The sequence below is a fragment of the Spea bombifrons genome, chromosome 8, assembly GCF_027358695.1.
Source record: "Spea bombifrons isolate aSpeBom1 chromosome 8, aSpeBom1.2.pri, whole genome shotgun sequence".
NCBI lineage: Eukaryota > Metazoa > Chordata > Amphibia > Anura > Pelobatidae > Spea > Spea bombifrons.
Window position 1 is genome coordinate 26,264,546 of NC_071094.1, and position 20,902 is coordinate 26,285,447.

The following is a 20,902-nucleotide window of genomic DNA, read 5'->3' on the forward strand; positions in this document are numbered from 1 at the left end:
CTACAATCTGTTACTAATGACATTGGATTTTCAAGCAATGAATCATTTTAATTCTGATTTTCTACAGCCTTGAATTTCAATCTACTTTTTAAATGTCTTTGCTGTGATTCTAACTTTATTGTGCTGATGATCCAAGCCTGCCTTAAAATTAATGTTAATATTCAGTATCCATTCTTATGTACATATGTTTTTTTCCATCCTCTAGCCTGACGAAGAGCACCGACTAAGAAAAATTCCAACTGCAGATACCCCCATGAACAGGAACCCAGCACAACATTTGTCTGCAACAGCAGCAAAAAGACGGGTCTAGGTAATATTTCCTTCTTTGGGTTCCTTTATCTGTCACACTTATCAGTAATGTATTAAAAAAATATTTTGTTAATATCTCAGTAGGATTTTACACATTTTTATTAATTATGCTATAGGGTTTTGGACACATTTTATATCTTTTTTTTCATATTCCTGCATAAATTAACGGGATATTTTTCCTGACATCAGCTAATTTTGATTCACTGACCCTATTTGTGCAAAAAAATGAGTAGCTTTTCAGCCTGGTTGCCTCTTGACAGGAGCAACTGGTTTGTGCCATCGGCACATTCAGGCGCTAGACAGGTTCGGGTGTTGATGTAAGCACAGGGTTTTGCCTTTGAAGCATTGTATAGAAAAAATGCAGGGCATGGTTTGGCTAGTGAGACTTAATATTTTCATAAAAATAACTATTTAAAATTTAAATTTGTAAAGAATTTGCAGCCATCAACTATGGCAAACTATCTAAAAGCAGATAAATCAGTAAAGCACTTGAAACCTGTTTAGCGATGCACCTCAATCTGTTTTCATGTTGAATACACATTGGAATCCAGTTAGCGTGGACTAAAGTGCATTTTGCCGCAGGCATTCTATAGTTATTGTTGTTATAATGCCTTTGTGAATTTTCCTGCAGTAAAATTCACTGGAGCGCCCACTAAATCTATTCCAGTATTTATTTAACATCAAAATGGGGAAACTGGAAGCATGGAGCATATCTCAGTAGGAGGTGGAAGCTGAGCTCCCATTAAAATGAATCGGAGTAGCAGAAGCTAATAACATGTATGCTTTCTGAACACTGATGTTTCGCTAGTATGTATGCAGTTGCCTTCAGTGACTTAAGTGGGAGTCCAACAGAGCATCTGCAAGAAGTTTACATACATCCTGGTTTCAGTGGAGGCAGTCGAGAGACAGGGAAAATGAAACACAACAGTCAGCTATTTGTGATGATATGTTTAATAACACATAATGTTTGTTACAGGCACCAGAACTTTTCTTGACTGACTGCTGTGATTATATATTTTAATGTTTGTTGTAATTTGTTTTATAAATAATGCAGAAGTCAGGATTTGATATCTGAATTTCCACAGCCTACTGAGTTTCTTAAATCACAGGATAAAAACTGTTGATGTCAGTGCTTGCATATCAAAATGAAATGGCTATTTTACTGCCTGTTCATTTGTAGTCCTGAAATATTCCAATTGCTCTGTCCCAGGTCATTAAGATTCCAAATCTGAGGCACCGCAGTTGGAGATGAGGACTTCCGAAGAGCAAGCAGCCACCACAGTGTTGCAGAGACTGCTACAGGAGCAGCTGCGTTACGGGAATCCTAATGAAAACCGCAACCTATTGGCATTGCACCAACAAGCCACGGCAAACGTTCCTCCTTACGGCGGAGGCCAAGGGTCACAGAACGAAAGTTTGACCTCTCAGGATCCCCAACTGGTTCCACATGCTGCCCGCCAGGAGCCTCAAGGGCAGGAGATCCAGGTGGAGAATATGATGGAAAAGCAGATGCCTTTGAGATCCCAAAATAGTGAAGACCTTCCTACTTATGAGGAGGCCAAGGTCCAGTCACAATACTTTCGAGGACAGCCTCATACAAGTGTTGGAGCTGCATTTTATGTGACTGGGGTGACTAATCAAAAAATGAGAACTGAAGGCCGCCCTACCGTTCAAAGGGTCAACCCAGGGAAAGTCCATCAGGATGATGGTTTGAAGGACCTTAAGCAAGGCCATGTACGGTCTTTAAGTGAAAGACTGATGCAGCTTTCACTGGCCACAAGTGGAGTCAAAGCACATGCGCCAATCACCAGTGCTCCCCTATCACCACAGCCAAGTGATTTCTACAAAAATCCTGGATCCGGTGAAATGTACAAAAATCCACCACAGAACACTGGTCAAAAAGTGATGGAGCACAGGGGACCACCACCTGACTATCCCTACAAAAACATTTCCACTCTTCCTTCACAAGGAAAATCCAAGGAATTTGGACACCATTATGGAGACAGTAGGAGCAGTCAGCAGAATCGCTCTGATGGTCCAATGGTTCGGTACCAACATCCTCCAGAATACGGAGCTCCTAGGTAGGCCAGCAATCTCTTAAATACACTTATATAGAAAGCGTAATTAAGCAAAATGAAACAATTAACTATATGTTGTTAGATATAATAGTATAGGGCGACAGATGCAGAGATGATCATAAAGGGTAGAAGGTAACTGTGTTTGAGTAATACCTGGGATATTTCAGCAGCTTTCCTAAATACATTTTCTTAAATTGGTGTCACAAATGTTGACTATTTTTTAATAAGGGGAAAGCATGTGATCGTTTGCTTAACCCCTATGCTGAAGTGTGACACACAAACAAAATGGTAACTCCTTTCTTTTGTGTCTCTTAGGTTTTGTAGAAGGTTGAACAAGGTGGTCTGTCCTAATAGTCTACCTCTGTCTTACTCAGTTGTCAGTGTCTGTGATCTAAAGGAATTTGACAGGTTTCTGGGAGGAGATTAGCTGTGAAGGTCTTTATGCGTAATAACAGTAGCAGTGGAGGGATGATCTAATAATGAACACATCCTAAACATTCAGTTCGGGATGGTGAATGTTGCAGGGCAGAACACGTCTGTCTCGCCCAGGCTGGGAACCTAGTGTAAAATAGTTACTGAATATCACATAGCCTTTCAACTTAATGATTCTATAATGCTTTAAATCCTTAGTCTAATGCTTCAGGACTCTTAATTGGCCAAGTTTTTTACACATAATGGAACTGCATGTGGGATAGTTTAAAATATGGTGAAAGACTGGGGCTGAAACAGAGATGTTCTGGTACTTGAATTAAATCATTGGTTTATGTAGGGCACCTGTTTTCACACTATCTCCCTCCTAAACTGGCTTTAGAGACATAAGTTGACGATCTTAGTTCCGGTCTATTGATTCTTTGACCGGTAACTCTAAACCAGAACATTGGGAGGATGGTGTGAGCAGGGCTGGTTGTGTTATGTATTGAGCACTGTAACTCCTTTCCAAATTCCTCCGGTACGTGAAAGCATGGTTAAAGGTATCCTCCAGCCACCATATTCCCTTATTGCATATGATAGCTGAGTGTCTCCTTTAAATAAATTCTCAAGTGGATGAAAGGAATCATCGCATTGCCCTCTATGTATGTGTTCTCCTTCCTCACCCTACGCTTTTCTGTTTTACATATGATGCGTTCACCCAGCCCACCTTCTGCTAACCAAAGCTCGTACCCTTTATACTCCCTGCTAGCCTGCTTCAGTACTAACTTGCACAAGAGACCCAGTGGGGTCTAACAAGCAGACTTGGTTTTCCCAAAGCCCTGTGTTTCCAGAATATACTCACCTGCTGGATGTCTCCGGGCAGCTGGGTATGTGTTCTGTGTATTCTTCATTGCGATTGGCTGAGCCTCTCATCAGATCATACAAACACATTGTGAAGCTTAGTTACAAGCTGTGAGTCACAGGGTACGGCAGGTTACTCGGATTACTGCAGCCATGTACTGCAGTGCAAACCTTTTTCTCCGAGGAATGGAATGTATTTTAACTATTCTCAGCCATCTGTTGGATAGAACCAAAGAGACTGGTGGTGGCGGGAGTAATAACACGGTTTTTATGTATTACAGATTTTAGTGGAGTGGCTTCTATGCTAAACTTACTCTAATTCTGTCTTTCAGCGGGACCTTTATGTAGTGTTATGTCCGAGTTTTCATCCTACATTGCTCATAATATGCAATGATTAGAACAGAAGTCAGATGGTCGTGTGCTACTGTTAAATTACTTGTGCTAAATAGGCCAGACCTGTGTAAAGTTAGATACATATTTGTAGTTGTTGATGAGACAAGATGCATCCACAAGGCAACATGTAAAATGACGGAATAGCAATGAAATTATAGGAGGCACACCTCCTGGGATTCATCCAGTTCTGCTTATAACCATCATGAATTTAGAGAAATCATTGTGTGGCCCACTCAGAGGAAGTCCTTGTATACACACACATGTATTGTAAAATACATAGAACCCGCTAATGACTTGTAATACTATCACACAACCAAATGCAATGTCCAGGTTGACATTTGCTTTCATAAGCACTCAGATCCAGGGTGAAACAGGATAAGGAACGTCTAAAGGAACAATCATGTGCGCAGTAACTCTGTTGTGTTATTCAGCATTCTAATATTATAGTGAATAATTCCTTGTTATTACTAAAACTCTAGCCACCATATACCATTAAGTGCATATGTTGTCTCAGAGTCCCCCCATATTAATTTACCCCTGCTATTTGCCAGCCGTGCGATCTACTTACTGCCAGTGAGCTCCGCCGCTGCTGGTGAACATCGTGGGGATCTGCGATCGACCCCACCTAGTGTACATGTGTAAGAAGCAATCCCCTTGTTTTCGGTAGGGGTGTTTTCTCGGCGCTAATTGGCTGCTTCAAGCAGCCAATCTGTAGTGAGAATTGTAGTGACGCCCAGGCTTAGTTCCAGCATAAAACTAGAAATATGGCTGCCAGGAGGGCTGTGCTCGATGTCACAGAATACAAACCACAATGCAGTTTATTAAGGATTGTTTGGTTGATATGAGTCTGACATACATTGAAGAAATGTGACCTAGTTTTATCATTTGGTTTTCATTTTCGTTTTAATGTTTATAAAAACAAGATGATTTCTTAAAGTTATTTCTGATGGGACAAGAAGGCATTTCATCCTGTCTGTCACATGACTCAACACGAACGAGGCAAAATCTGATTAAAGACTTATTTATTTGCAGGTTTGCACTTTTTGTGCTGTATGAAGGGCGTTTATTCTGAGTGCCCTCTTCAGCACAGTACTTGGATTAGAACTTTTTAGTTGACTTTTGTGCAATAATTCTATATGCTTTTATGTTAAACTTTCACTATTCCAATCGTGCATATCCAAGCGAGATATTATACGTGACAAAAAGATTAAACATGAGTGTATATTTAACATTTGTTTACATGAACTTGATCTTTTAATAAGTTGCTGTCATTGGATTAGTGTTACGTGAAAAAAAGGTAGAGGAACCAGTCTTGTAATGGTAAATTATAGCTCTGAATGGAGAGGGTGAGTGATCTGACCTACATTCTCATTAGTAACACACATGCAAAGATCCACCTTCCCCTCTGTGGGCTGAGAGGGCTGGTACCAGGACAGCTCTGTGCAGCTCCAGCAGCTGAGAACTTTCTATCGTCAGGAATTCTCTTTCCCTTTGTGTACAGCATTCAGCAGAGACGCACGTACCGACAAAGCTCCGCCGAGAGAACATTAATAATACTAGAGATTTCCCTGGGAGCGTTGCTTGGATCACTACTTGGATTCCTTTTAGTACACAGAAGATGGGAGATGTTTGGATACACTTTGGTTGCAAAATGAGGCAATACCTTTAGAAGATGCCAATTTGGGAGGAGTCGACACTCAAATATTTTGAAGAAAGCTTCATATATTGTGAGATCACTGGTGTTTATTTGGGACAGGTGCCTGTTTTTCATGTATGTACAAAGTTCTTTGTAGTTGGTTCATCTTTGTCTTTTTCATGTCTAAAAATAATGAGTGTACTTTATATGTTTCAGTTAATTTATTTGTGTGAATCTGTTCCCATTCAGCTAGAATAGCTGACAGAGGTGGGCGTTTGATCTATTTTAATTTATTGGCAGAAAAAAAATCAATCTTGTTTCAGTATTTTAATACACGTGGTTTTTAATGAAGGAGGTCCACGTGTATTTGTGTAGTTGTGTGCACACGCGGAATACATACAACTGTGTGGATGAATGTGAAGTGTGTGATAACTGCAGAACTGCAATGCCTGGGACAGTTGGGCAAATGGTGTGAGGATAAAGAAGAAATGTGTCAAATGGAATAACTTTGGTTATAGTGTCCACATAGTTCTATAAAGTCATGAATATATAGCAATTCTGTATATTTGAATTCGCTTAGTTAAGATGTGTGCATCATGTCGCCTGCAAAATAGGTGTAAATTATACAACATTTTCTTCATGTACTTTTTATCTCCCACAGGCAAAATCAAGATGTTTCATCACAGTTCCAGCAGCAGAGAGTCTCACACTACCATAGTCCCACATCCTCACTCACATCTTTGGGGTCTATAAGTCTTCTGCAGTCCCCACCTCCATCTGGTATGTCTCCTTCTCAGCACCAGCAGCTTCCTTCTCCAAGCCACGGTGACTTCTTCGGTGGACCACCCCGCTCTCAGCATGTGCCACAGTATCATCCTGGGGACTTTTATCGTTCATCTCAGCCATATTTTGGTGGGCAACAGCAGCAACAACAACAACAGCCCCCACAGATGGATCCTGCAATGGCAAGACCTCCTCAGTTGCCCTCTCCTTATGCACATATGCAGGGAGACCCGCTCGCCATTGTATCTAGGGCACAACAGATGGTTGCTGCTCTGTCTGAGGAGAACAGATCTTTGCGCCAAGAACTGGAGGGCTGCTATGACAAAGTAGCAAGGTTTCAGAAAGTATGTTCTACCTGTTACAGCTGTGAAATTTTGCTAATTTTTTAAATCTACAGCGTATATATCTTTTGTACTGCATGATAAGGTTTCTAATGCATTGTTATTAACTCTAAAAACCAGAGCCATTGTCAGCAAAGAAACATGTTGTGTCCTGATTGTATTTAGAATATGGAAGGGCAAACTGAGACCCCCAGCTGCTGGTGCAGTATAATTTCTACCTGTAGTCTTTGCACGGCTGTAAGTTCACTTTTTTTTTGCCCATCCCTGACATGGAACATCTCCTGTTTTATATAAACAACTTTGATGATTTGTTGTTCCACTTTTCTTCTATTTGATCCGTATGATAATTGTGCGCCTTATTCATGTCCCGATGTGATCTTTGTTCCATAAGAACCCATTGCTAAGAATACTTTTTGTGCCATTGTTTTCACATCCTTGTGTTTTGAACTTCTCAGGCTGTAACGAGGATGTATACTAGTTATGTATATATAGAAAGTTGGCTGAATTTCCATGTGGCCTCCAAACCATCATGTCTTTATTGATGGGCTCTGTATATAAACTTGTTTTCTGATTCTCATCTCTATTCTGTTTAAGATGGAAATGGAAATCCAGAGGATTTCTGAAGCTTATGAAAATCTTGTTAAGTCCTCAACTAAGAGAGAAACATTGGAGAAAGCCATGAGAACCAAACTGGAGGGAGAGATCCGTAGGATTCATGACTTTAATCGGGACCTTAGAGGTACATCATTATACATTGGGTTAAATCCTATTTTGTAGAAAAAAAATTCTTTGTATATTATATTTTTAAATTTCATATTTTAGTTACATTTGAAATATTTGCAAAATATCATACCCGTTATGTGACCTCCAAACAATATACAGGTACCTGGGAAGACCATTTTGGTGCTGGCCTTTCTGTCAATTAAAGGGCACCCATCTGTATCAGGGTTGCTTTTTTGCTTACTGTTCCTCTTACATTTTTTATATTAGGTGTTCTCTGATTTCGCTCTTATCTTTTACGCTGCAGTGAAGGGCACTGCTAAACCAGTTTACTCTTTAAAATAGTGGTAGAAGTTGTCATTTCTGGCTTATTGCTAGAATTTGGCTAAGGTGCATTTCTATAGATTGCAAACCTTTTTATCAGCTGAAACCCCTGTAAAATGCAGTAAAGATTTTCGTTCCGAGATAAACACGAGTGCACTTTAACACATCTCTGAGAATGTGGGTGTTGACACGCACTCCTGTTTGGAAATGTTGGGCTGATTTATTCATATGACTCTATAGTTAAGGCATTCTGCCTAACTTGGTTTAGTACATAATGATGGGAGTTGTTCTAGTTCAAGGACCTCACCTCAGGGTGACATATTCCCTGATGGGTGTCACTGAATTCCAGCCCGTTCACAAATTGATGCTTCCTTCCAAAGGACAATTACTTTCTGGTTTGTAATGTTTAGTTCATCAACATGTGCTCTCCCTTTAAACTGCAGGCAAATCTACCCTTTTTTTTTACCATAGCTGACAATAAAATCCTTCCGGGCAGTTTACAGGAAGCTATTTTCCAACATGTATTCACCTATATCAATATTATGCTCTTCTTTATAATTACAAAAATACATGGTGTAGAAAAGAACCCTCTGGCCAGTGTAGTACATTGTTTATATAATATAAATACCTTTATGAATGTCCTAAGCATTGAATGTCTTTCCTGTGTTTGTGTTTATTAATTCCACTGGAAGGCTATTTCAGACATCTACTGTCTTTTCTCCAAGGTAGAATTTTCTCACATTAACCATTAGTCACGTGATCTATATTCAATTCATTTTTAACTAAAATAACATTATTTGTAATGGTAGATGTAGATAGTAATGTATACATTTTTTTTCTGTGTTTGATGGTAATGTATACATTTTTTTCTTTTTTATTGATGTTATGTAATGCATGGTAATTCAAACTGAAATCCATTTGCATTCTATCTCTATAGAACGCATGGAGACTGCCAACAAACAGCTTGCATCAAAGGATTTTGAGGGTTCGGAGGACAACCGAAAAACTATATCTCAACTTCTAGCACAAAGTGAGTTACTAGATGTGGCTTTTGTTCTGCCTTTTTTATTTTTCTTTATTCTCTCTGTTAAAACGTGTACATTGAGTTATGGAGATCATAATGAGTTAAATGCATAAGGGTAACCATAGTGTTTTTTTGAAGTTTGCAAAACCATGTGACCAAATCCTTGCTGTTCTCTTGTCTTTGACATCTCTCTGAAGAGGACCTTGATCTCTTTATGTTCCCATCTAGTGAAAGAGGAAGGCTGGGAGTGGAGCTACATTCTTAGGCTAGGAGTTGATATTTACTCAACAACAGAGAACCAACTCCATAGAAATTCAAAATACCGCTTTGTGTTAAACAAAACTCTCTGGGAGTTGTCTCTTCATTCCTTTTATTACCAACACTTCGTTGATATAAAGTTTTGGAGATGATAGGGAGGTTCTGTAGGGCAGTAATCCTGCTTTTGCCAGTAATCTTCACGCCCCCCCGTCTGTAGTTGTATTATTTTATATTTTACTCATAATTGCTCCCCTTTTAACATATATTGTTTGGCCATATTTTGAAATAGCTACCCTGTCAGTCATTACCTGATTTAAACTATAGTAGATACTCAAAATAAACTCTTATAAAGCATTGGTGGTCAATAAAAACTGTACAGTCTTTCTAGTTCTCTATTCTATTTGTAAGAAAGGAAAGACTCCGTGGAATCCCTTACACAGGATTCACCTCAGGTCATTGGTGGTGGTCTCACCAGGGGAATCTACACTGATATTGGTGAAGACTTAACACAATCTAAGACCATAAACATGTTACTGACCAGCACATGTGATGTTCTTCCCAGCAGCATGTAAAATGTATTTATCCCATGGGAACCCTGTCCTACTTACCAAAGAAAAAGAAATAACCTTTCATCTAATGACTTGACCTCGCAGAACACGCCATGTCACCACCTGACATGCCCGTCGGGTCACTTTCACTAAAATTACTGCTCAATTAGCTTGATTACAATTAAGACAGGTGTACTACTCGGAAGCTACAATATATAAAACAATACCTCACATTCCAGGGATGTTTTATTTAACAGACAGTAAAATGACTTGCATAATGAATTGCAATATCCTTTTAGTAGCATACTGCCTGGTCAGAGGATCATTAGAGCTGTAGTCAGTAGCAACTAAAGGGGCCACACACAGACATTCCCTTTTGGTTTATTAATATTAATATATATATATATATATATATATATATATATATATATATATATATATATATATATATATATATATATATATATATATATATATATATAAGGAATAATGGCGAAACTGATTCTTCCTCTTGCCCATGGCAACACAATACCTTTTATTTTAACGTCACCGGTCCAGTTATCATTATTTATTAAAGGGGCCAGTGCTCATTCCTTTTCGTGAAGTATACATTTGCATGCAGACTAATAAAATAAAGAATTTAACATATATCAGTGCAAGTGGCAGGCTCTAGATTCATCTTGTTTGCGTAATGTTTTCTCGCTCTCTCCTCCTGCCATTCCATTGCGTTGGCTGATGGAATGTAGTCCTACTGGTCTGACAGTTACTGGGTGTTAATGTCTTCAGGGATTCTTGTTACACAATCCTATTGTGTATACTTTGTTACTGTTCACTTGTAGCCCAACATGAAGTGTGGTCTGTGGCCACGCCGCTTCTGTCAGTTGTTCTAATCCGTTTGAAGTGCCACAATCAAGTCGCCCCCCCCCAAACCTGTCTGTCATTCTCATGTTGGGAAGTCCTGCATCAATGCATATGATCCCATTACAAACATTTAAACATTTGTGCAAGTTTCTGGCTATTGGGAGCACAATGTTTCAATGTAGGCAGGAAACAGAATTTAAAGATTTTCAATACACTTTCCCCATGAAGTTCATAGGCTCCGAGGCCTATTGGTGTAGTAAGATTGGTGCTTTTAGTTGGCAGCATTGTTAAATCTTCAGTCTGTTTCAATATAAATCTACTGAAGGTGATGCTCCAGCCAGCATGTGCTTTTTAATGTCTATAATAATGCCCAGTTGGTTTCAGTTGGAGGGCTTTCTTGCCACAGATTGGCTACTTCAGGCTGCCAATCATAGTTGAGATTTGTCAGACCAATGAGGGGCTTCCACTTCTCCCTAAGGTTTTTTCTTTATTAACATTTTTTAAAGAAGTCACATTAAATTGGTTCTCTTTTTGGTGAGTCAGCCGTTTAAGACAGTGTGCCTATCTAGCTTTTGACTCAAAAAGTACTTTTGTTTAAAATTTTGCAACTATTTGTGCTTATTTTATTCTTTTATGTTAATATTGAGACTATTGTAAATAGCTAGGAGACCGTGGTCTATGGACCTCTACATATACCTACGTTTGTTTTCTAGTGTATGGATTCTGTTTTTGAACCTTAAAATTTTGTGTTGTAACTTGCACTTACAATAATCTGATCATATATTCGGTTCTGGGAAAATGCTGACCTTTCATTGGAAATTTGGAGAATGTTCCTAGTGTGATGAAGTCATCAGCTAAGTGTAAATGCTCCCAATCCGGCTTTTCCCCTGCTGGAATCCACTCTCATAGATTGTCGCACAGGGGTACACCCATCTCTCAGGAACACACCCAGATGGTTTTTTTCTTACTTTTTTAATGTGTCGCTGGAAAGAAAGGGATGATAATGCTGTTTTAATTACTGTTGTGTGAGTCACTGTGTTGGCACTAGCTCTAAGAGTGGGAGGCTTTAGGTGAACAATGTCGACCATTTAAATCCCCCTGAGTTACAAAAAATGGACATTTATGCTGAATTAATAAAAGGAAATCTGAGCTCTGTATGAATATTCTATTTTCTGAAACCCCCTGGACTGCTGTAGAGAGATTATCATATCTGTTTTTAATGCAAACGAAAGATTTTTGTTGACGAGAAAGTCCCCTGTGGAACTGGGAGTACTGATGGCATTATTTTAAAGGTTTATTAAACAATACAAGGGAGTTTTTACTGTAGTACTTTGCTGAGAAATGTTTTTTTCCAGAGGCTAATCTATCTTGGTTTCCAGTGTTATCTGAAAAAAACATGAAGAATGCCCATACTGCCAGTTAGCATTTGACACGTGATGGCCAGCGATATGTGAATTTATATGTGTCGTGGGTCTCATTGCTAAGATAGTCGATCTAGAAGCAGCGTTTAGGTTTTATCTAAGTATTTTTTTTTTCCTCAGTTATTTGTTGTTACCCCCATTTTCTGCACAAGATCCTGTGGGGTTTTTTTTGTAATGTTTTTAAATGTTTTCCTCTTTTGCTTTCAGACAAGGAGATCCAGCGGGAGAAGGAAAAGCTAGAGATGGAGTTGTCCTCTTTGCGTTCCACCAATGAGGACCAGAGAAGGCATATAGAAATTCGGGATCAGGCCCTTAATAATGCTCAGGCTAAAGTGGTGAAGCTGGAGGAAGAGGTAAGGTATTTGTAGGGTTTCTTCTCAAACGTTATTTTCAGATTAAAGCTATTGGCTGTAAAGTGTGTAGTATATTGTTTTTTACATGCAGGATGCATCCCTCTCCCAAAAATGTGCATTAAAGTCTTTGGCATATCATATGCCGAAGGCGTGCTTATCTTCTTTCTTGCTGAAATGGGGCATCATATGTCAACAGAATTATATTGAAAATGGTCCCTCAGCAGTGATATGGAGAAATCTCATAGCTAAATAAATATTTGCCGTAACCTGCTTGTATTCACCAATCTCCTTGTTGCCTGCTGCTTTTATTTGTTTTTTGGGGGGTCACTGCTGCACTGCATCTCTAGGAATTTAAAGTGTGTGTAGCTGACATTGCAGACTACAAGCTTGAAAGCTGCCAGGTAGGCGAAAGCTTAGTCACTTAGCTGTTTTCGTGGAAAAAACAAGGACATTTTAAGCTGTGCTCAAAATTGCTAAGCGGTTTTCTAATGACCAATTTGCCTTTTAAACCTAAACTTGGATTAGTGAACACAACTTGCCATTGGAACAAAGGAGTGATGGGAGTGACAAAGGTCCTCTGTAGGCCTATGAAGATATTCCAATAAAAAATCAGCTACGTTTGCAACTGCAATATTCATTTACAACATTACCAACGTCTACACTGTATTTCTCATCTATTTGATGTTTTAATGGACAAAAGTTGCGCCTCTTTCAAAAAACACACACAAAAAAAAGCCTAAAGACATTTCAAAGTGACCCCAAACTTTTGAGCGGGAGTGTATGCATGTGTAATAAATCTCGGATGAAAAGGTTTTAGTTACACTCTTTAGGTTAACCCTTTGAAAATAATTTTTTAACAGTTTAACATACATAGATTCAGACTGTGTTGATGTTAATGCAGAACTCAAGGGACTAAACATACTTCTGGTTTAAACCCTATGTGTTTCAGTGTGACCTAAATGGATGTCCAGTAGTAAAAATTAAGGAAAGGTCAGAGGGTGTCTTTTTTTTTTTCTTTTCTTTAAAAAGCACATATAAGGTTCTGCTTATTGTAAATATAAGATGATTTGATGTTCTGATTTATATATTCTTCTTGTGCGCATGGTTCAAAATGCACCCATCTCGTCACTTGCCGGTGGCCTGGTTCTCTCCAGATGAAAATAGAACTTTTTTTTATTATTATTTTTTCTCTCTCCTGTCTGGAACTCATCAGACATCTTCTCACATTCCACACACAGAAAAGAGGGCTGAGAAACCGAGCTGCACTGCATACCTTCTGCAGCTTTCTCTGGTTAAATATGTTTAGGGTTTAGATTTCTGTTTTGAATACAGAAAGACGTGATCTATACATTCAATTGTTATCCCAAGCATGAACCAAATTTAATAAATGAAAATAAGTGTTTGGCTTTGTTACCTTATTTGTTTTTTAGCAGGGATTATTTTTTTCGGACTATGTTAATTACTTATTCCTGAAACACCAGGAACACCAAACAAATCATAACAATGCATAAAAGCCAATCTCTTCACCTGTTAGGACTACTAACCCTATCCTCGGACATCACCTCCGTGATGGGATTGTTATTACAAAAGCTATTTGAAGAGTCTGTTTTATGGCACATTGTAGACGTATTGAAGGCCAACCTTATACCATAAGAGGTATCTTGAACAGTCACTGTAAACATAGGGGATTCCTCTCATAGTTCTCTCAAGTGCAATCCAAAAGTAACTCAGCCCAGAGAGAACTTGGGATACACTAGATTCTTTGCATACTAGAAACGTACCATAAAAGGATCTAGAAACACATGCCCTTCAGAGGGATGCAGATATATATACTGACTTAACTCTTGCATTTGTAGTTCACAAATAAAGTGAGATCTGTGACAGCATGTGGCATTCAGCATCTTCCCATTTCACGTTGATATTAGAGGGTTAAAGGAAAAATTCCCTGCCATGCTGGTAGAACCAGAAAAGGCGGATGAACAAACATTTGTAAAGCGTATCTTTCCAAACAGGCTTCCCACACGTCTGGACATAACTCGTTAGGGTCACTAATGGCTACTGCAACCACTGTATAACTTAAACTTCAAGGGCTGCATACATCTCGGGAGGTATACCTTGGGCGGCTGGATACCATTAATGTAATACGGTAGAATGTGGGATTTTCTAACAGGCCAACAGGTGAACAAATTTGACCAAAGCAGTTCAGGAATAGTACTTAACTTTTTTTTTTTTTAGCAGTGGAATATTAACTTAGTCTGCATACAAAATAGGTTACTAATAGGTTACCAACAGGTTCAAATCTGTCCTATGCACATTGTCTTAAAATTGCAACAAGTTAAAGGTCTCCTCTCCTTATTGTAAAGTTTACAGGAGTTTACTTCACATTCTCTGAACCTGGTAAGAAAGGAGAATGCCATTGCTCACAGATCACATTTTTGTTTATTTCCAGCTTAAGAGGAAGCAAGTTTATGTGGACAAAGTAGAGAAAATGCAGCAGGCTTTGGCTCAGCTTCAGGCCGCCTGTGAGAAGCGAGAACAACTGGAGCACAGGCTGAGGACCCGGCTGGAGAGAGAGCTGGAATCTCTCCGCATGCAGCAGGTAAAATGCATTTTAAGGCATTGCAGATTTTAAAATATGTCATTGGTGCACGCAAACAATTTCAAACTCTTTCCCATCCTCTGTATAGCCCTCTGATCCTCCTCCTTCGCTGACAATGGGGCTGACAGACGGGGCCAGGAAGGTGCCCTGGGTTCAGAGCTGAATAGATTGGGAATGTGTGTAAATGCCCTTATAGTGTTAATTTGGCTTTCCTGACTGTATTCATGCATTGAACCTGTAAGATAATGGCGCCGGGTCGGTCCAGGTTGGAAGTACCCTTTCTAAACAATTTTGAACCAGCACAGGTTGTATGTGTGTGAGCATGGATATATATATGTGTAAGCGTATGAGAGCATCGATGTGTTGTTAGATGGAGTGTGTGTTAGCATGAGTGGTATTAGAATGAGTGTGTACTTGTATGTAAGCGAGTATGAATAAGCTTGTGTTAGCATGTGTACATTGGTGTAAGTGTGTTTTACATATGTGTGCCAGAATGTATGTTGGAGGGGAGGGGGCAATGATGGCACAGACGAGCTGTTTGGAGGAAAATAATATAATTATTGTTGTTTTGTACAGTGCCATCATATTCCATAGTGCTGCACAATGTGTAGACAGGACATAACAAGTAGTAAATAACGTAACAATTTGACTTATTGTCAATAGGTGAAGAGGGCCTGCTCAAATGAGCTTGCAATGTAGAGGTTACACAAATAAGCTGTTTGGGGGCAAAGATGACACAGGCAGGCTGTTTGGGGGTTTGGATTGCACTTGGGGGCAAAGGTTGCACTCACAAGCTGTGGGCCCCGGGGGAATTTTTTCGCTGGGGCCCTGCTGTGGGAGCCAGCAGATGTGTGCAATAGTGAAATCTCTAATGGCAAGCCACACTAATTTGCTTCACTATAGAAAAAAAAATTTCATGCCTTCTCCTTTAATTAAAATACTGTAAATAAAGCTAAATCTCTTCAAAATGTAATACAAATGATGGTAGTGGCTTACTTCCAGATCTTTTTGTTTAACACATGCAGACACATCTATTTACATATACAACGGCTCGACAGCCAGACCAGAAATAACCCGTTTAAAATAAGCTCTTTCTGTGGACCCCACTTCCACCCAAGATAATAAACCTGCTGAGTGTGCACATTCTCAGGGAATATTTGCATAGCCAGGTTGTTACAAACTTCCAAGAGACCTGAAAAAGATGACTGAGATAGACTGGTGTTAGCTGCCTCCGTAGAAGGAAAGCTTTATACAAGTGCCCTGTTTGTACATCGTGTCCAAAGGAAAATTACTTTGAATCAAGTCCCAGCTGTGTCCTAGCTTCTGAAGCTCATGGCATACTGTGTCAGCTTATGGACATAACTTAAAATCCTTCTGTGAGTCTTTAAAGTAATGGTTTATGAGAGCGATTAAGAACTGACAAATGTATCAATAAAAATATAAGAATAGCAGTAAAACAGTATTTCTTTTTGATCCAAGGGAAAGGGCATTGTTGCTTTAACTTTGTAACTTTATATATTCATTGAAGCAAAAAAAGAGTTGCTACAAACCTCTACCAAGTGGGCAGTGGGTGACTCAGTTCTGCATGTATCTCATATGGTAGTGCCAAGTATGCGGTTTTGGGGGGGTCAGGGTCTATCATGTTACTTTTGGGCTTAGTAAATGGGAAAATGAAAACACTGAACTTTGTTAGTTCGATTTAATGCACTATATAATGATATATCTTATTTTGAGACCTGACTTTTTTCTGTTGCTTATTTTTGTAAACTGACACATTGGCTGCTTTAGGAAGCAGATGAAAGCCTTGATTTCCTGCTGAAGAGCACCACATGGGTTAGTCCCTCGCACCTGTTAAAGCGAATTTGTACGGTTGCACCTAGGATTACACGGTCTCTGCATTTTTAATATATACAGCTCTGAAGGTCACAAAATACTGTTTTGTATTGTAGTCACTTAGCCATCTCTGTGCGTTGTTAGTATAATATGTTAACCTGCTTTCCTGTTACAGCGTCAAGGGAACTCTCAGGCCACCAATATGTCAGAGTACAACGCTGCGGCCCTCATGGAGCTTCTCCGAGAGAAGGAAGAGCGGGTTCTTGCCCTTGAAGCCGACATGACCAAATGGGAGCAAAAATACTTGGAGGAGAGCGTCATGAGACAGTTCGCTCTAGATGCTGCAGCTACTGTAGCAGCTCAGAGGTGACTATTGACCGGTTTTGTATTTTGCCAGAGACTGTTGCGAGCTTTGCATTGATAATCCATTGTATTTCCATCTGGAAAGCTTTTGCAGCTTGTTGTCACTGAGATACTCCTTCATGGTATACATTTATATCTGTTACTTTTCTGTATTGTACTTGGGGTGAACAGGTGAGTTTTATGAGGGTGAAGACACACTATTGCACGGAATGGTGACCACACGAAGGTGATTTAGTTGGCAGCTCACTCTTCCCACGCTCTACTGTTGTGGAAAATGTGTAGCATGTTGGCCCCGACCCCAATGAGAAGGGTGCGCTGTGCGTACATTCCCCGCTTATCTTATCTCCGCCTTGTGTGCACTTCTCAGGCTGTGTGTTGGAATTCACTAGATATCCCAGGGACATGGCTGTTTGAAGAGCTGTAGTTGTAAAATATGCATTGTTCATGTAATCAGCATTTTAACCTTTTAAACACCAGCTATTAAGCCAAGTTGTGTACATATTAATAATCATGATGCTTCTGGGAAGAACTATTGCTTTGAGCACTACGCTACATTTGTATTTGCACCAATGGGGCAAAGCTCAGGTGCTGCTAATTGGTTCTATGACTAAAATCTTGTGGTACTGCAAAATTGTAGTCTTTGAGTTTCTTATGTACTCTTATTAGTATTTTATTATGGATTTGTCATTTTCGTTTAAAATCATCAAACCGTATAAGCGGTATAGATCAATTGCTGCTGACTTAAGACAGGGATAAGTTTCTATGGGAACCATGAGGAAGATGGACCTTTCTTAATGTATGTTTGAGTATAACGAAGTATTTCATACAAACAGGGACCTTGTGATTAAGATAACACAGTTCAGACTAACTATCACAATCTTTATTATTTGTAATCCTCATGCTTTTTTTATCTGTAGAGACACAAGCCTAATAAGCCATTCGCCCAGTGGGAGCTTTGATACGACCCTTGAGGCCAGGATACAGAAAGAAGAGGAAGAGATTCTGCTGGCAAATAGACGTTGTGTAGACATGGAAGGCAGGTGAGATGACCTAGCACATTTTATCCTTCATGTTGCATGAACACTCCTTTTATGTGGTTCCATAGTTAATGCACCGCTATCTACTTCAGATCAGAAATAACTAAAACCAACAATGCCTGCTGAATCAGTATTGTGATTACAATATTCTTAGAATCGTAGTGCAATTGTTTCAGTTAAATCAACATTATTAAAAAAACCACTGTGGACTTTTATTACATAATAAAAATAAATACTTGTGGAGATTCTGTAACCGTTAATAGAATAGCTTTAAATAACCATGTTTTTTAAATACAGATTTTTTTTCCTGTAAACTTCTAAAATATTACTCCCTGTTCACATGAGTATGTTGAAATTCAAACAGGTTAAGCACTGGGCTTCATTGACCCACTGTAATACTGTGAGTTTTGTTAGATCACATAAACCTCAGTTCTAGAGTTGTGTAACGGTAACAAAACAAAGATAAACACTAAGGTAAACAGGGCTGGCTCCCCTGCTAGTTTAGGAAAGGTCTCCTGGTCTGCACTGTTGTTCTGCTAGGCCCAGCCTCCGTGTTCCTTTTGTTTCTTCAGGTGCGATAATGTTGTGTAAGAAATACATTTAAGTCATACAGTAATTTCTCCACCAGGATAAAGACTCTTCATGCTCAGATAATTGAGAAGGATGCAATGATTAAAGTTCTTCAGCAACGTTCCCGTAAAGACCCCAGCAAGTTAGACCAACCTTCCTCCATGCGCCCTTCGAAGTCACTCATGTCTATCTCTAATGCGGGCTCCGGACTCCTATCTCACTCTTCAACTCTAAGTAACACTCCCATTTTGGAGGATAAGCGAGAAGACAAGAGCTGGAAGGGCAGCTTAGGTAGGAATCCTGCTTCAAAACATTATGGTTAAAACGCTAAATAATTGAAGAAAAACATTTTTTTTTACTGTGTTTTGCTTTTCTTATCAAGGAATTCTATTGGGTACAGAGTATCGCTCTGAATCTGTCTCTTCTTCTCCGTCACCTGTCCTTCCATCCACACCACTCCTTCCTGGTCATTCCAAGACTGGTAGCAGAGATTGTTGCACGCAAACAGATCGGAGCAGCGAACAGAATAAAACCCCTTCAGTTAGTGCATCTCCTGGCCAAGCGCGGCTAGCCACTCCGAGCCCCATGTACAACTCAGAGAGAACAGGTATTACCTTGAACTCTATGACCACTCATTTGTTTCCATGTACATATGTAACAACTATGTTATAAAGTAACTATGAATAGCCATCAGTGACTAGTTTATCCTGAAAGAAGGGTTCAATGCAAGAGGTGGCTTAAATGGGGATGGGTGTTTAAAATGAATAGTTCTTGTTGTTAAAGGGATAATGACATTTAAAAGGTATAAAAAAATGCAAATATGTGCTGTTTATATGCAAACTGACAGTTTTGACGCCTAAGCAAACTTTTATGTCTGTATCCATCTTCTACCCGGATCTTTAATAGTTTTACCTTCACGCAACACTTTTCCCCCCCCAAAAAAATAACTGACGTGTTTTAATGCATGTTGATAACTTGAAAACACAAATGAAGGGTGTGTAGATGAGTTCAGCTTTGCTCCAATTCGGTTTATAGAGGTCACCAAACAACTCTTGTCTTAATCCCCATTCAGAAACTGAACTCATAGGAAACTGATCCCATTCAATTTGGCGCTACTAATAATAACAGCAATTTTTCTTCTTTTTGCAATATGTTTTCTTTGGGCTCAAGTTTAGTTTAATGAATACCCAAGGCTGTACATGTTGGCCAACTAGAGGTTTTTTGAAATTCATTTTTTTGCATACAGTTCTGGAATTAAAGTATTAAGTATGCTACTCTTTCCAAAGAAATAGAACCATGACATATACAAATGTTATTTTTTTTCCCCAACAGATTCCGTTTTCCAGTCTAGCACATTGGACAGAAAGAACCCCCTTCCACCTCTGGGACAAGATGTTACAGATGGGGAGATGGTTGAATATCTCATTTAAACAAAGGGTGCCTTTTATATAAGATACTGGTATTTATAGGAAGTGCTACCACAACATTATTTTAATTATTGTGAGGCTAAGCTGACAAAGAGGATTTTTTTTTAATTCCTAAAAACTCTGGTTTTATATTTAAATAAAAGTAAATGCATTTTATACTGAAAGACATGAACCTGAATCTGAAAAAATGTTAACTGTTCTCCGGACAATCTGTGCAGACATCCTGAAATGAAAATCAACTGAAGAATACTAACAGAGGGTTTTAGATGACACCTAGTTTATTTACTGTTAAATGGCAAATGTACTAATGGGTTCCATCACCACTGGATTCGATATTGATGTGTGTGAGGATTTTTTGTTAGCAAGTACATGTATTCCTCTTTTTGCCAGGACCTTAGTTCCCAGACGAATATATCTAAAGCAAGGGCGACCATGGGTTGGTCGCCAGTAGGGCACCCTCTTGATTTGTTGCCTGGTATTTAAAACTGGCCCTGTTAGTGCGCATGTTGCCCTCCGATAACCGAAGAGCTGCGCAGCCTAGAGGACACTTGTTGTATGTTAGAAAATGAAAGAACGTTTAAAAAAAAGTCTGACATTCAGTCAGTCACAGTTGTACCCCATGGGAGGACTTCATCTGGAGTTTACACATAGTTTACAAGGGGAGAAGCAACGATTTCAGACTTTAACTATTTGTTTTGTAAAAAAAAAGCACCGATCTCTGACAAAGATTCCAAAAAAAGCCTCACCCTACT

The 20,902-nt window shown here is 39.2% G+C and overlaps 1 protein-coding gene across 1 annotated transcript; it reads left to right on the top strand.

Annotated features, from left to right (window-relative positions):
• Positions 1-224: 224 nt before the first annotated feature.
• On the top strand, positions 225-20,438 carry AMOT (angiomotin). Its single transcript, XM_053473440.1, has 12 exons — positions 225-310; positions 1,520-2,390; positions 6,350-6,815; positions 7,407-7,551; positions 8,794-8,886; positions 12,176-12,321; positions 14,771-14,920; positions 16,929-17,119; positions 18,034-18,156; positions 18,782-19,014; positions 19,106-19,330; positions 20,056-20,438. Exons 2-12 carry the CDS (start codon positions 1,558-1,560, stop codon positions 20,151-20,153), a joined length of 2,703 nt encoding a protein of 900 aa, XP_053329415.1. The 5' UTR covers positions 225-310; positions 1,520-1,557; the 3' UTR covers positions 20,154-20,438.
• The last annotated feature ends 464 nt before the right edge of the window (positions 20,439-20,902 follow it).